The sequence below is a fragment of the Balaenoptera ricei genome, chromosome 15 (genome assembly GCF_028023285.1).
Source record: "Balaenoptera ricei isolate mBalRic1 chromosome 15, mBalRic1.hap2, whole genome shotgun sequence".
Lineage (NCBI taxonomy): Eukaryota > Metazoa > Chordata > Mammalia > Artiodactyla > Balaenopteridae > Balaenoptera > Balaenoptera ricei.
Window position 1 is genome coordinate 47,325,691 of NC_082653.1, and position 15,850 is coordinate 47,341,540.

Consider the following 15,850-nt stretch of genomic DNA (forward strand, 5'->3'; position numbering starts at 1 on the left):
TCCTGATGGACAGGTCATCCGGGGACCCAGGCTGGTAGGGCAGTTCTGTCATCATCCTGAGTGTGGGGCTTCCATCTCTGGGTCTGAGATTCATCCATGCCATTGGGTTTATTGGTTGTCTATTCCTTTTTACTGCCGAGTAATATTCCTTTGTATGAATATATCCCAGTTTTATCAATGCTATTTGATAACTTGAAAAATAGAGAATCTAACAACCAAGAGATATTTTTTGCATGCCTGGATTAAATATGTAGGATTATTTTAGCTTTTTATCCCATTTTATTTAACGAACTTTTATTGACTGCTTCGAGGTCAAATACAGTGCCCAGCGATGAGGCTAGAAGGCTGTGTAAATCGCTGGCTCTTCCCCAAAGTTACAGTTTAGCCGAATGAGGAAAAGACAGTTGTGCTGTCCCAATTTGATGGAGATCACGTGATTTTTAACAGCCAGCTTAAGTGCTTGCTAAAATGTTGCCAAAATTTGAAGCATCAAAGGATCCAGATGCCAGTAAATAACCCTGCAGATCTCCAGACCATCTTCCATCTCAAAGTCTTGCCTCAGGTTACAGGCACCTGGCCTTAAAAACCATCCCAGCCTGAGAGTAAGGTCCCTCAGGTTCTATTTCTGGTTCTGCTACTGTATTGCTAGGTGGCCTTGCACAACACAGAGAACGTGCACTTCCCACAAAGCAAGAGGCAAGACGTAGAGGAACCTGCCGGTGAGGCACTCTCATATCCCAAGTCAAGACGGGTCCCAGGAACCAAGGGGAGTGGGGCTGGCCTCCTCTCCCAGAGCCCAGGCATGCCCTTCCCTACTGCCAAAGCCATTCATTTTAGTGTGTAATTGGAGCTCCGATTTTGGTATGATCAACGGGATTTCCACTCGCTCCCTCACTCCCTGTTGTGAGTTTCTGTGGTTCACGTTGCACTAGAGGGAACTGGGTGGGCGCACAGGCCGGAGACTATAGATACAGAAGCCTTGGGCCTCCTTGGGTAGGGGTCGGGCGGATGCTGCCCAGTGACTGGGACCCTGGAAATGTGGTCTCAGGGTCTCGCCTCCTGGAGAACTACCTTTCCCAGGAGCACTTGCGGCCCACGGCGGGGTGGAGAGGGGGCACGTGCACAGAGCCGGCCCACTGACTCTCATCGCGCCGAAAGCGCGCCAGCCTGATTGGAGGGCTCTGTCGCGGTGCATCCCGGGACTTGGAGTACAGCGTGTGCGCGGGGCCAGCTTCTTTGTGATTCGCGGCGCCTCCTCGGAACCCGGGCGCGCCCCCGCGAGGCGGGTCCCGACGACGCGCGCGTGCGCTGCGCCCAGGGGCCGGACGGCACCTCCCGCGGGGCGGGGCGATGGGTTTAGCGTCGACACCGCCTTCCTGCCCGGCCCCTCGCCGGCCAGGCCCGCCTCTCCTTCCTGGAGCCACAGCCGAAGCGGCGGCGGGCGGCGGCGGGCGGCGGCGGGCGGCGGCGGGCGGCGGCGGGCGGCGGCGGGCGGCCCGGGAGACACGCGCCGGCCTGACCCTATGCGGTGACTCGCGCGGCGCAGGCGCCTCCTGCCCCGCCGGCGGGGCCCGGGCTCCCCGCGGCGGGATGTTCTCCCGAAGGAGCCACGGGGATGTGAAGAAGTCCACGCAGAAGGTGCTGGACCCCAAGAAGGACGTGCTGACCCGCCTGAAGCACCTGCGGGCGCTGCTGGGTGAGGCGCGGCGCGGGCGGGGGTCGGGGCGGGATGCCGGGGCGGGGGGCGCAGACCCTCTGCCTGGGCCCTGGCGTTGTTCCCGGGAAGCGGGCAGCCTGGCCCGCGGGCTTGCCCGTCGCCCTCGAGTGTAAACTTACCCCGGATTCTCGCCAGGTGGCCTCGGGGCCGGGCGCGGCCGGGACGGTCCCCTCCCCAGCAAACCCTGGGCGCCCGGGGGTCCTCTCACGCACACATCGAACTGTCATCTTTCCTCCCAGTTTTTAATTTTTATTTTTAAGTCCGAGACCCTAAGTAGACTGAGACCCCAAGTGGTCCCAGCACGGACTTAATTGAACTGTCATCTCCTCCCCCCCCCCCCACTTTAATTTTATTTTTACTTTTGAGTCCGATCCCCGAACAGACTGAGCCCCCAAGTGGCCCCGGGATAAATTTAAGTGCCGTCTCTCTTCCCATGGGTCTGGCTGCTTCATTTTCTTTGTGTTCTTGGTGTGAAGGGGGCTCCTCGTGTCTGCTTGGAGGGAAGGGTGACTTTCCTGGGTTCAAGGAGGCTGCTTCTCCTTTATTGTCAGGATGACACTGATGGTTATGTGCCTTCTTCCGTTTTTATGAGCCCGCTGGGTGGAGGTTCTGCAGAGCCCAGGTCGGCCTGCACTTGACCTGGGATGAAACTCACCCCTGTGGGTGTGAAGTGTTCCCAAGGCTTCCTGTCACCTGCCACCTGTGATCTGTAGCTGGTTTGCTATGCTGTGTTTTGTTTTCTCTTCTTACCTCCTTAGTCTTGTATTTAAGGTGGAAACACCTTTGCTGTCTATAGACAGACTTGTCTTTGTGTTATTTGCGGGCTGAGAAAAAGATACTTTATGTTTCTTCTAGATGTCTTTTTTTATTCTTAAAATGAGCAAAATCACCTGATTTAGGGCACAAAGTCTTAATGTGTCTGTCACTTGAGGAAATATGGTATAACAGAATTCATCATATAGGTGAGAATTTTAAATAAAGATCTTGTTCATGAGATTAAAATTTGCAAATGATTTCTATTTATACTCCGTGAAGTACCTCTAAGGAAAACAACAAATCCACACACCTGGTTTTGCCAAGTGAAGTTTTTTACATTCTCGAATTCCTTGAGATTCCGCCCGTCTAGGACAGCTTGGAATGAAATGTAAATTAAGTACTGTTAGAGTGATTAGTTTTCAAGACTTTTGAAAGTGAAATTCGGTGTTCTTGGTAAACTGAACTTTCTACTTCCTGTACTAAAATACCAGGCGCACACAGGACGCATTGTGTGGGGTTCTTAGTAGTGACTGATTAACACCTCCTGCAGGGACATTTTTGATAAAGGAGAGTAGAGTGGTATTTTAAAGCAGTTGATACTTGGGGACTTTTTCTGTGGTAGAGAGCTTGAACTTAACTTTTGTTCTGTCCAAGTCTACAGGATTAAGTTGGCTACATTTTGCAAAGCCAGACGCAATTAAACCTAGATGTTGGTTTTCTTAGAGACACACAGTACATTGTTACTGTTCTGAGAAAGTAGTTAGTTTTCAAGGCTCTGTGGTTTCAGTTGAAGGTGTGTGTCTTATTTTGAGGAACTTTCTTTTGTCCTTTCATGGAGCCATCTGACCTCAGTTTTGCAGCGTGGAGAGGCTCTGTGATATTTCCTTATGTATGTTGGTTTTTGTCGATGCATCTGCTGGTGGACTGGCCCAGTTTACTTCATTTATTACTGTAATCTTATCTGTAGGCACTAGATTTTTGTAAATGTGTCTGAGGAGTTCTAGTTCATAATGTTTCATGTAAACTTTCGCTTACAACTGTGGTTGAAAGGCTTTAAAAAAAAATAGTACAGCAGTGTACTAGTCCCACCACAGTGCATACCCTACTGGTTTGCTACTTTAAGGAAAAGTCTACTAGGAAAAAAATCCTTTTCATCTGAAAAATAGGATTTAGCCAAGATCAAGAAACTATTTGAATTGGGGTTGACATATACACACTACTATATATAAAATAAATAACTAATGAGGACCTACAGTATAGCACAGGGAACTCTACTCAATACTCTGGAATGACTTATATGGGAAAAGAATCTAAAAAAGAGGGGATATAGGTATATGTATATGTATAACTGATTCATTTTGCTGTACAGCAGAAACTAACACAACATTGTAAATCAACCATACTTCAATAAAAATTAAAAAGAGAAAGAAAAAGAGACCAGATTTGTGGTTACCAGAGGCAGGGTGTGGGGGGATGATTGGATGAAGTTAATCAAAAGGTACACACTTCCAGTTATAAAATAAATAAGTACTAGGAATGTAGTGTACAGCATGGTGACTGTAATTAACGCTGCTGTATGTTGCATGTGAAAGTTGTTAAAAGAGTAAATCCTAAGAATTCTCATCCCAAGGAAAAACATTTTTTTTCCTAGTTCATTCGTTTTGTATCTATATGAGATGATGGATGTTCACTAAACTTTCTGTGATAATCATTTAGTGATGTATGTAAGTCAAATCACTATGCTGTGCACCTTAAACTTATACAGTGCTACATGTCAGTTATGTCTCCACAAAACTAGAAGAAAAAAAAAAAAAGTATATTTGCAAAAAAAAAAGAAACTATTTGAAGGAAATGAATAGAAATTGTTATTGTATTTTTATTTGTATATTTAGATAATACTCTTGCTTTTCACATATTTTCCAGTGATAATAACGATGTTATTTTTTACATACGAAGCTGATAGCACTTGACCTGGATTTGTAGCCTGCGGCTGCATGACTTTGGGCCAATTACTCGACCTGTCTTTGAACCTCATTTTTTTTACTCTGTAAATGGGTATGGTGATGTCTGCCTCATAAAGGTTATTGTGAGTGTGATGTATAAGCTACTTCAGCTTGGAATAGGCATGTAACAGTTTCCTCTGTCATTACTGTTTTCCTGTCGTTAGTAGGATAGGACAAGCGTTTTGATAGGTTGTCCCTTCTCCTTTCTTATTTTAATAATTGTGATGGATTTGCTCCCTCCTCATAAAAATTAGTCTGTGTTTAAGACAGCTGGCTGAGAAAGATACAGTTAGCTGTGAAAAGTAGAGTATTTCTTCGTATCATGGTAATGACTCCTGTTAGAACTTGCTTAGCTACTTTGACCTGGCTATATATTGTAGATTGGCCTGGTATTATTAACTTTATTTTAAAGGGGGAGGGGAAACTGAGACACAGGCAGGGCTTACTGGGGGCCAAGCCATGCACTCAACGTTGTGTATGTATTATGTAATTTAGAGGAAGAACAAAGAGCTGTTAGGTCCCCTGACTCCCAGGTCTCCTTACATTGTTGAAATCATCCTTGGGAAAGTAAATAAGTAAACAAAACAAAACCAAACTAAAAAAACATTCTGTGCATTGCTGTCTTGCTGCAGCAAAGATTCCATGTCTAATTAAAAGTTGAGTGCCTACTGTGAGTCCCAAAATAGGGTTTAGAAATGGCATTGATGTAGCAGGAAGAATAGACGTAAAATACTAGTAAGCATGTAGTGTGTTATGTAATTAGATAGTGGCTTATATGTGGTGGACTCCATTATAGGATTTCAAGGGGCAGAAAAGATCATTAAGAACAAAGATAGGGGCATCTTGAAGGAGACCCTGAAGAATGGTTAGACTCGTTCTGTCCAGTAGAAATAGATATCAGCCACAGGTCTGATTAAAAATGCTCTGGTAGCCACATCTAAAAAAGTAAAAAGAAACAGGTGAAATTAATTTTAATAATATCTATATATATTTTTAACCCCATACATCTAATATGTGTTGTATCAACAGGTAATGAAAGTAAAATGTTCAGTTTTTTCCATCATTTTTTGATAGCAAGTCTTTGACTATAATCTCTTCGAATATTTTCTCAGTTCCTTTCTTTTTCTCTTCTTCTTCTGGGACCCCTATAATTTGAATGTTGGTGCGTTTAATGTTGTCCCAGAGGTCTCTGAGACTGTCCTCAGTTCTTTTCATTCTTTTTTCTTTATTCTGCTCTGCAGTAGTTATTTCCACTATTTTATCTTCCGATAGCAAGTCTTTGAAATCCCATGTGTACTGTACGTGTGCAGCACGTCTCCCAAGAGCTCAGGAGCCACAGGTGGCCAGCGCGGCATGCTGAACAGAGCAGGGTTAGACTTGGGGAGAGTCGAGGGGGAGAGCATTTCGGGCCGAGGTGGGGAGGAGCTGGTGGTAGAAATACACAGCAATGATGCGGGAGGTTGAGGAACCTTGGGCACTGAGGATTGGGTGCTGGAACCCTGGCCCTGAGGGCGTCCGCAGTGTCAGAGCAGTGACCAAAGTGGTGTGTAGGCCAGGGGTAAGGGCAGGACAGCGAGTTGGACTTCGGGGTCATGGGGGAGGGGAGGAGAGGTGGCCTGACCGGTAGGAGCTGAGGCAGGTTGGGGCCAGATCAGAAAGGGCCTTGTTTGCCGGAGTTAGAAGCTCAGATCTTATCCTGCAGGTGAGAGGGCCCACTGGAGAATTCTTAGCAGGTCAAATGGTAATATTCAAGCACTGCCTCTCTGCCGGCAGGGCCAGGATAAATGGATGGGGCCAGTGGGAAGGCAGGGAGACACTGAGAAGACTGGTGATGAAGGAGCAGACAGGTGCTGGGGCCTGGAGAGGAGGGGCGGGGCCACGAAGGACCCTGTGGCAGGACAAGCGATTCTCAGGGAGGAGTGAACATGAGGTTTGCAGAAGCTGGGCGAGGAGTGATTAATCTGAAGGAGAAGAGGTTTGGGGTCAGGGGCCACAGGCCAGTCAAATCTAGTGACACCAGGGTTCAGACCAAATATCTGGGGCCAGAGAGGAGAGAACAGTCGCTCACAGAGGCTCTACATGCCCATAGAGCAAAATTGAACATTTTGATATGTTTCCTTTTGTGCATCTGTTGCTTTAAGTAGGGACAAGTTCACTTACAATTTTAAACGTTGCCTTTTAAGCTTACTTTTAACATTTCCCAATGTTTTGTTCCTTTTCTTTTTATTAACTACAGATGTTTGTTGAGGCGATGTACCATAATTTAGCTTACCATTTCTTGGGTAGTTAAGTAGTTTCCTTCCTTCATCTCTCCCTCTTTTTTTCCTCTCTCGCTTTTTCTCTCTTTTTCTTTCTTTCTCTGGTGTAAATAATAACTACTCTGAACATCTTGGGAGGCAGCTTCTCCTGCATTTTGCATTATTTTCTTGGATTAGATTCCATGGAGGTCACATTGCTGCGTTTATGCCTCGACCCACAGTGCTGTCCCACAGTGCTGTCCTCAGTGTCGCTCCCGTTGCCCTGCAGGCAGCAAGGGTTGAGGCGGCCACTTCCTTTGCAATCTGACTAGCAATAAACACGTTGTTAGAATTTGATAATTGGTGTTAGGTATTTGGGGGAGTGGAGGTGTCATGGATAGAGCCAGAAGAGTTGGGAGGAGACTGGCTAACGACAGAACAAGACGAGTTTGGTGTTGATGTGTGTTGAGTTTGAGAAGACAGCGAGATACAAATGGAAGTGTCTGGGAGGTGCTGGATGTGGGGTCTGGAGCTTAATGAGGGGTTAGGAAGCTATGGCGTGGTTATTAGCATCATGATCTCACTGGATCGTCCTACAACCTGTGATGAGGGTAGTGTTCCCACCGCCGACCTCGAGATGGGGAGACTGAGGCTCCCAGAGGTGGGCTCCTTGTCTGCCAGCTCCCTGTCTTTAAGGGGCAGAGCTGGGGGTCATAGGATTATACAGCCCGTGTCGAGCTTTTGCTAGTTACCTGACGCAAGCATATTTACATACCAGAAAATATATTTACCCACCAGAATGAATGTTAACGTGTAAACAAAAGCCCAACAGTTTTTGCGCGTCTCCCAGAAATGTTGCTTTGAGTTTTGCTGCTCTCTTCCTAGTCTGCTTTACCGTATTCTTCTAGGGAGACTTGAGGCCATATTTGACTTGAACATGGCAGAAGATAAAAAGACTCCTTCTGTGTTTTCGTGTTCACTGGCCTCTCCGTGCCCTTGGCAGGCCTCGCAGGTGGTAAAATATTTGCATGGACGTTAGTGCCACGTGGACATTCTGCAACCAGAGCAAAGCTGGGGGTATAACTCCAGGCCCTTCAGACAGTCTTGGGATGGTTTCTCTCAGTTGACCTTGTTTTAAGCAAAGTGATTTTGCCCTAATGCTCCCTTTGCTCATTTTTCATCGGTTACTAACATTTTATATCTGTAACTTCTGGAATGTAAAATGAACTTTGGACACATATATGTCACACAAATACGCCATCCCTGCTCCTAGTGCTTGAAATTGTCTAGCCTTCTGAAGTGAGAAAGGTGGACCTAGGATAAAAGTCTGACTGAGCTCAGATGTTTTGTTTGTGATAACTAGAAAAGGGTGCCTTTGACCTTTTATTCTGGGAAGAGAGATAATTGGTAGGTCTGGAATATTTTGATGTAAACTTTTATAATTTGTGTTTTTATTTTGTTTGTAAGTGCTTTATTTGCAGATGGACATAAATACTTTTACTAGCTGTTTAGAGCACTGATCTTTGGTCTCTAAACTAAGTGCCACAGATGAAACTAGAAAATAGTTTATTGTTTTCAAAAAGGTGACTTTCAAAATAGCAAATTGATTCAATTTAAAAATTATTTTTAAAAGAAGGAATATGTTCCTCTACTGTAAAATCAAGAATAATTAATATATAAATGTAGTAAGCAACTATCTTGTTCTTGGATTTTTAAAAAATTCAGTTTCACGTACATTTTTTCCAGTCTGTATGTGCGTGTGTGTGTGTGTGTGTGTGTGTCTGCTTGGTAGGGCTGTGTCTTCAGAGATCAATAAGGCACAAGCCCAGGATTTACGGTTTGTTAGGGGAGACAGACAGGTAAACAGCTGCATTTACCACGAGGGTGTTAGTGCCGGGGGGTGGGGATGGGGTAGGGGTGGGGGAGTGTGGGTGGGGGTGGGACGGTACAGGTGGCTGCAGGTGTAGAGGAGGCAGAGCAGAAGGGCCCCTTGGAGAGTCTGCCAGTGCTTCCTGGGGGGGGGGAGGCGGGGCTGAGGTGGGTCTGGAGTAATGAATACGGTTTCCCAGGTGGGCGGGTTGGGGGCAAGGGGACTGCAGAGAGAGGAGCTTGCGCAGAGGTGATGGTGTGGCCACCACGTGGCTAAGTGCACACTGTCCTTTACCCTGTGCCGTGGGTGGACGTTTGGAATCCAGGGAAGAGTTTTAAGCAGACGAGCCACCAAACCCAGTGCCTTCCCTCGGTGATAGTCCAGGAGTCCCAGTCTCCCTGAGGTTTGAAACATGGATTCCTGGAGGGTGAGAGCTCCCATCCTTTTGGATTACAAACCAAGAGGATGTAGCCTGGGCTGCCAGTGTTCATCTTTCCCTCCATGTGGGGAGCACACACCTCAGATTGAATTCACGGTCAGAGGGAAGCAGAGCGGAGAGATCGAGAGTGAGGCACGTCCATGGACCCTGTGTGAGCTGAGGGGTCCAGCTCTGTCTGCGCCATCCCCACCCCGAGCTTCTCAGTTGCAGGAGTCTGGAACACCCTTTTTTTGCTCTAGCCAGCTTGAGTCATATAGTATTTCTGGGCCTTGCAATGGGAAGAGTACACATTAATATGCCAGGAAGAGACTGGGAAATTACAGATCGAGGATGGATGGGTCTGTGTGTGTGTGTGTGTGTTTGTGTATGATTTTTATATTTTTTAAAACCTGGGAGAATTTGAGTTTATTTACATGTAGGAGAAGGAAATAATAAAAGAGCAAACTTGAAGAAATAGTAGAGAGAAAGGAGATATATAGTGAAAGTTGTGGTCTGCTGTGGGATCCAGAGTGTGGGGCAGGAGATAAGGCTTGACAGGGGGCACCTCTTCCTCTAAGGCCACTCAGAAGAAGCAAGAACGGGGTGTGGGATGACAGGGTCATGAAGGGAACTCTCATATGATGGCTTCTACTTTTTTCTGTGAAGGTACGAGGGAAAGTCAACTGCTGACTAGTTTTCTCGCTGATGTAGTGATAGGAACTGAGTATGTCTTGCTCCCTCTTCTCTGCCATGTATCTTCATAAAAGAAATATTGTAATCTGTGAGACCTTTTTGTTGTTGTTCATTTGGGGGGGGTGGTGATCTCATAAATGCAATTTAACTTATGTATTTAATGCTTGGCCAGAAGGGGGAAATGTGTGTGTGTGTGTATATATATTTATATATCTATAAAAGTATAAATATATATGATGTATATCTATATAAATAAAATGGGCACAGTTTAAGTGGTGTGGTTGCTGCCTGCCCTTCCACTGAGTGACCACGTGCCCGCCTGGTGGTGTGAGGAGGGACAAGGGACTTTGCTGTGTCCTCAGAGGTCTTCTTTCCTTCATGTCTCTCACTGTGGGAACATCTTCCCTGCTGGGTGTGCCTCTCATGTTTAAGGGTAATTGTGATTTTCTCCATTTTTACCTTTCTTGTGACTTAACCCCACCTAAGATGTAACTTGACTGTATTGATAGCTCACATTCATGTAGCACTTCACACTTTTGCAAAATGTTTTCTCATAGTCTCATTTGATCAAATTGCTTTCTTAAGCAACCAGTTTATAAAGGATTTACCCTCTAGGTTCTTAGCAGAGCTTTGTTTCTGCATTAGTTCTGAATCCTCATTCCAGAATTTTAACTTTGATATTTAGAAAAGAGATGTTTCATAATGATTTTATGTCCTTTACGTTGTTTTAGAAACTGAAACCACATCTGAAAGATACTGAACACTATTTTAAAAGTAGTTGTAATCTTTAACAGTAAATATGTATTTTGCTTTTGCTTTTGCAATTGTGGTTTAGTTTAAAAAAATCCCTTTTGAAAAAGGTAAGGGACCCGTTGATACTGTCTTGTGTTTGATTTTCAGTGATGGCATTTATTTATTGAGGCTCAACCTGGCTTTCAAGGACACAGGAGGTACTAGGGACGCTGCTTGTGCCCAGCTGTGGGAGCTGTGAGAGTGAGCATTCAGATCAGCTGCGCTCCGGGGAGCGTCACTAGCCGCTGCTCCCGATGCTGCCCTTGGATTCACCACCACTGTTTAGCCAAAGCTGAGCTCCTCCCAGCCAGTTACCGAGCACGTGAGGGTACTGATGTGGCCGTTCCTTTGAAACCCAGATGCCTCTGAAGGGAGACTTTGTCCTGAGGGCTCCTGTTGGCCTGGCCAGCAGCTTTTCAGACCTGTGCTGCCTCTTCCTCCTCAGCCCTCCTCCCCGTCCCTCTTCTCTGCAGGGGTCAGACGTCCCTTCTCAGGTCCTCCCCTTCATCCTTCACAGACAGCTCCCTCAATAAACCTCCTGCGTGTCCACTCCTGTCTTGGTGTCTGCTTTTCGGAGAACCCAAACTAATACGCCGTCCCTTTTCCCAGAGGTGTCAGCCAACCTGTCATGTAAAATTCTTCCAGGAGCCGGCAGAGGTATATTACATCTTCACACAAAGTGTCTTTGTCCCTTTTCTCTGAAACGATCTTTCCTCTGAATTCCCATAGCATTTTGTGCCTTCCATTTGGCATTTATAGCCTTTGGTTTTGTATTCTACTTATCTGTGTTCTGCCTGATCTCTCTCACTAAGTGATACTGATACTAAATAACGTTGAGAACACCAGCAGCTTTTTGTACATCTTGATTCCTTTTGGTGACATACTTCCTTATTTGTAATAATAATAAGTAGCATTTAATCAGCGCTTTCCATGTGCCAAGTACCGCCAGAAACACTTCACGTGTGTTAATGCATTTAATCCTCTCCCAAGTGGGACAGGGAATGTCATTATCCCCATTTTACCAATAAGACCCAGAGAAGTTGAGAACGTTGCCCACGGTTGCACAGCCAGTAAGTGACAGAGTCAGGATTTGAACCCAGACAGCTGGCTCCAGAGTCCCCTTATTCATTTAACAGTTATTTTTTATCCAACCCCAAGCATGTGCCAGGCATTGTACACAGCACTGGGCACGCCTGAGCTTGCATGCTGAAAAACCAAGAATGTGATTTCCACATAGATGGATCTCAGTCTGGGGGAGAGTAGCGGCCACCGGTATGGATGTTTAGAAAAATTTCTAGAAGCCTTCCTGCCCCAGCCGGAAGTTCCCATCATTAAAGTAATGATTAAGGGACTTCCCTGGCAGTCCAGTGGCTAAGACCCTGTGCTTCCAGTGTAGGGGACGTGGGTTCGATCCCTGGTTGGGGAACTAAGATGCTATATGCCGCGTGGCACAACCAGAAAAAAAAAAAAGAGATTCAAGACCACGAATTAAGTTCTCCTGACAGAGCCCTCTCTCCTCCCATGTGTGCGTGCACTATCACACCCACCCCCTGGATCCAAGGGGAAGAGCTGTAAGAAAGGACGATTTCTGTGGACAAAAGGGAGAAGAGGTTGGGGAAACCTTGACTGGGGTGGAGGCTGAGGGCCAGCGGGGCCAGAGGGCTGTGGGTAAGGACAGGCTTGGCTGAGGCTTAGGCAAGTACCCCAGATATTTTTTCATGGAAACAAAATGGGAGAGACACTGTTGTCAAATTTTAAATTTACAAAAACCAAAACTGAATTACCATCCCCCGAAAAGGACCTGTTATAACTAGTGGTGAACATTCTTCCAGTGAAATCTTGATAGTATTTTCAGGACTGCATGGAAGAGAGGGGAGCTGAGGACACATGTTGCTTCTTTACAGCTTTCTAAAGGGGTTAGCATATTTTCATTCTGTCTGGTCATATTTCCGGTGCCGACAGTGTAAACCTCTTTATTCCATGGATTCTGTATCTGATAACATGAGGATGTATTTGGGCCAGAGAAGCTTGGTGGAGTAGAGCTTATGCTGAGCTCCCAGAGTGGGAGTAAAGTATTACATAGTCTTTCTGTGTATGTGTGTGTGTATGTGTGTGTGCATGTGTGTATATGTGTGTGCGTGTGTGTGTGTCATATTGCAGATACTTATTTTTGAGAGAATGGTTCCATTCCTCTCTTCTTGCTCCTAAAATAAATACATATACAAACATATCATCTTTAACTGAAGTAAAAAGTAAATAATGAACTGGAAAAATAACTTGAAACTTAGAGGAGAGGAAATAGTTACATCCCCCAAACATAAAGAGCTCCTACATATTAATAGGAAAAATTATAATAAATAGATGTTCAAAATGTATGTATACATAAGTCACAAATGAAGAAATGACACCTAGTGAGATGGCCTTTGCCCCCAAACGGAACAGTGACTGCAGACAGAAAAGAGAAGAGGGGAGAGAAAGAAGCAGTGCTGGAGAGGAGAAGCCAGCCGTGGCCGGGGAACCCTAGCCGGCACACGTGGCCGGTCCTTCCTTGTTGCAGCAGTGGGTCGTGATAAGGAGACAGGCCAGGACCACCGTGGCCAGTGGGGCAGGAATGCTTGAGTGTGCCAGACGTGAGATGGGGCCACACAGCAGACCGAGCTTGTGACAGTGTGGAGATGTGCTTACTACGTCACCCCAAATTCTAGTAAGAGCCAAAGAGTAGGTATCGTAGAAAGTGCCCTGATGCTGCCAAGAAATGGAGATCAGCCAGTGGCTGAAAATGAATGAGCACAGGAAAACGTTGATGGGTCAGTGCAATGTTAATTTATCTCTGTGAATGGTGAGAAAGGCAGCAGACGGGCTGAGTTTCAGGTACCTGCTGAATTAGAACCCTGTGTGTGCTCTACGTTGTGTTTCTTTTTTCAAGAACTTGAACCATTTCAAAAAAAAAATTTTTTTTGCTTTGGCTACGCCCCACAGCTTGTAGGATCTCAGTTCTCTGACCAGGGATTGAACCTGGGCCTTGAGGTAGTGAAAGCCCGAATCCTAACCACTAGACCACCACAGGACTCCCTCAGGGTTGTGTTTCTTAATGCAAAGGCCTGAGGGAGTCTTGGACTTTGGCTCAGTGTTAATTGAAAAGACGTGTGGTTTCTAGGACCCGGTGTTGCTGCTGAGCGTGCGCCGAACGGGAGTTTGCTCCGCGGTCGGTGATCAGTCCAGGTTTAAACAGGACTTAACGTGTGCTAAGGCCACCAGGTCTTGAAAGTGAACCTGCCGGTGATGGGAAATTTCATCACCGTTTTGCATTCAGAGGTGTCACACCTTTGCTTGTTCCTACTCAGTGCAAGCTGTTGAATGGCTGGACAGAGACCATTTCTTCCTGCCCGACCGTATCATTTTTCTACCCTTTTCAGTAAATGACAATTAGAGAAACATAGCTTTCTCTAAAGACAGCAAAAGTCCTCTACACCTCGATCGTTACAAGGCATTGTGTACAACGTATGTGTTATTACAGAAGAGGTCTAACGACAATGTTGGGCAGAGGAAATTTAAATTATTTTCTGTTTTTAGGGCATTTTAGTCCTGGCAAAGATACTACTTTACGTATTGTTTAGGTCTTCAATGTTCTTCAAGTTTCAAAAGTAAGACACGTTTGGAGGAAACTATGGCCGATGTCACGTCTGCTGTTCTTTTTTATGGTACATAGTCAGGCTTTGAAAACAAATTCTTTCTAAATATTCTGGCAGCTTTTTTTTTTCTGAAATGAATAATAGTTTTTTTCTGAAAAATAGTAGTTTTTTTCTGGTTATAAAATTTTATATACTCATTATAAACATTTGAATAATATGAATAAGCAAAAAATAACTTAAGTATGAAAAAGCTCTTCACATTCTGCAATCCTCTGATAACCATTGTTAAAATTTTGGTAAACATGCTTTCTGTGCTTGCTGTTGCTTACGTGCAACTTCTGTCTCTGTGTCTTGTAGGTACACACATAAACACAGTCTTACGTGAATAGTTGTTATACATGGGCTGACACTGTATTTTTGACCTAACACGCCTTGGACATTTTTCACATGAGTAAGCGAAGGCTTACATGATACTTAAATGGCCCTATCGGGTCCCACTGGACTCACACGACAAATTGTCCACTGCCCATTCTTCAGGTTGGCAGTTCCAGGCCTTTCCATGCTGTCAGCAGACCCTGGCTTGGGGGAAGCAGGGTGACCGCCTGGCGGCCAGAGGGGCCTTTGGTTTCTTATATGAAGGATGGGGCGGGCCTGACGGTGTTGCAGCTGCTGATGGGGCAGGGGACAGTGGGATGATTTTCTGGAAGTAAAGAGAGCTCCTTGGGGAGGACCGTCTCAGTCTCTGCAGAATTAGCTTCACAGAAAGGCCGCCCTTTTAACCTGTCATGGAGGAAGGCCATTCCCCTTGCAAGCTGGCTCTGGTGTTCTAAATAAACCAACTTCTGGGTCCTCTCTGGGGTTTAGTAACTATTTAGTCCCGGGACTTCTACCAGCTCTCTCTTATGTATTTAAAAACCTTGTGTTTCCAGGTGTACTTCCCTGCCCCTCCTCCATCACTTTCAGCTAACGTTAGACGTACTTAGGTAAGCGGTGCGGGAGCCGGACTGCCTGGGCTCGAGTCCTGGCGGGGACCTAACCTCTCTGACCCTCACCTGGTCGTGGGACAGTACCTGCTTCGTAGGGCTCTCGGAGGTTTAATTGAGTTAATATATACAAAGCCCTTTTGTAAGCCATTATTATGCTTATTAATAATTATTATTTGACGTAAGTAAGATGGCTCTCTCTGCCCTCAGCACCACTTTTCTGCTGCCTTACTTGTTAAAAATGGAGTGGGAGAGGTTACCATTTAGCTCCTGTTTTATCTATTTCTGTCTCCAGGTCTTTCCCTAGTGAGTGGTTTTGACTGTAATATAGGCCAATTCAGATCAAGAAAAGTAGAAGTAGTTATGCATTGCCTTAAAAAATCGGATGAAACTTGACTCCTACAAAAGAAATAGATATATGAAAATATATAAACTGTTATGTATAAATTAAGCTACAAGGATATATTGTACAACACAGGGAATGTAGCCAATATTTTATAATAAATATAAAGTATAACCTTTAAAAACTGTGAATTACTATATTGTACACCTGTAACATAATACTGTACATCAACTATACGTCATAAAAAATACATGTATATAAAACACATTAGATTTGAACATTATATTTCATTGGTGTATATATTTTGTTTTATTGTGTTGGCACTTGATATCTGTTAAAAATAATGTTTTAGAGTCCTGCATTTGAGACAGGTGTGTCAAAAATGTTTAAAATAAAAATATCTCTA

The 15,850-nt window shown here is 45.1% G+C and overlaps 1 protein-coding gene across 3 annotated transcripts in view; it reads left to right on the plus strand.

Annotated features, from left to right (window-relative positions):
• The first annotated feature begins 1,487 nt into the window (after positions 1–1,487).
• Positions 1,488–15,850, plus strand: part of RALGAPA2 (Ral GTPase activating protein catalytic subunit alpha 2) — a 281,669-nt gene continuing 267,306 nt past the window's right edge. For all 3 annotated transcript variants that reach the window (XM_059898891.1, XM_059898892.1, XM_059898893.1), the window contains exon 1: positions 1,488–1,696. In XM_059898891.1, coding sequence (XP_059754874.1) covers positions 1,591–1,696 — 106 coding nt within the window. In that variant the 5' untranslated portion in view covers positions 1,488–1,590. The remainder of the gene's footprint in view (positions 1,697–15,850) is intronic.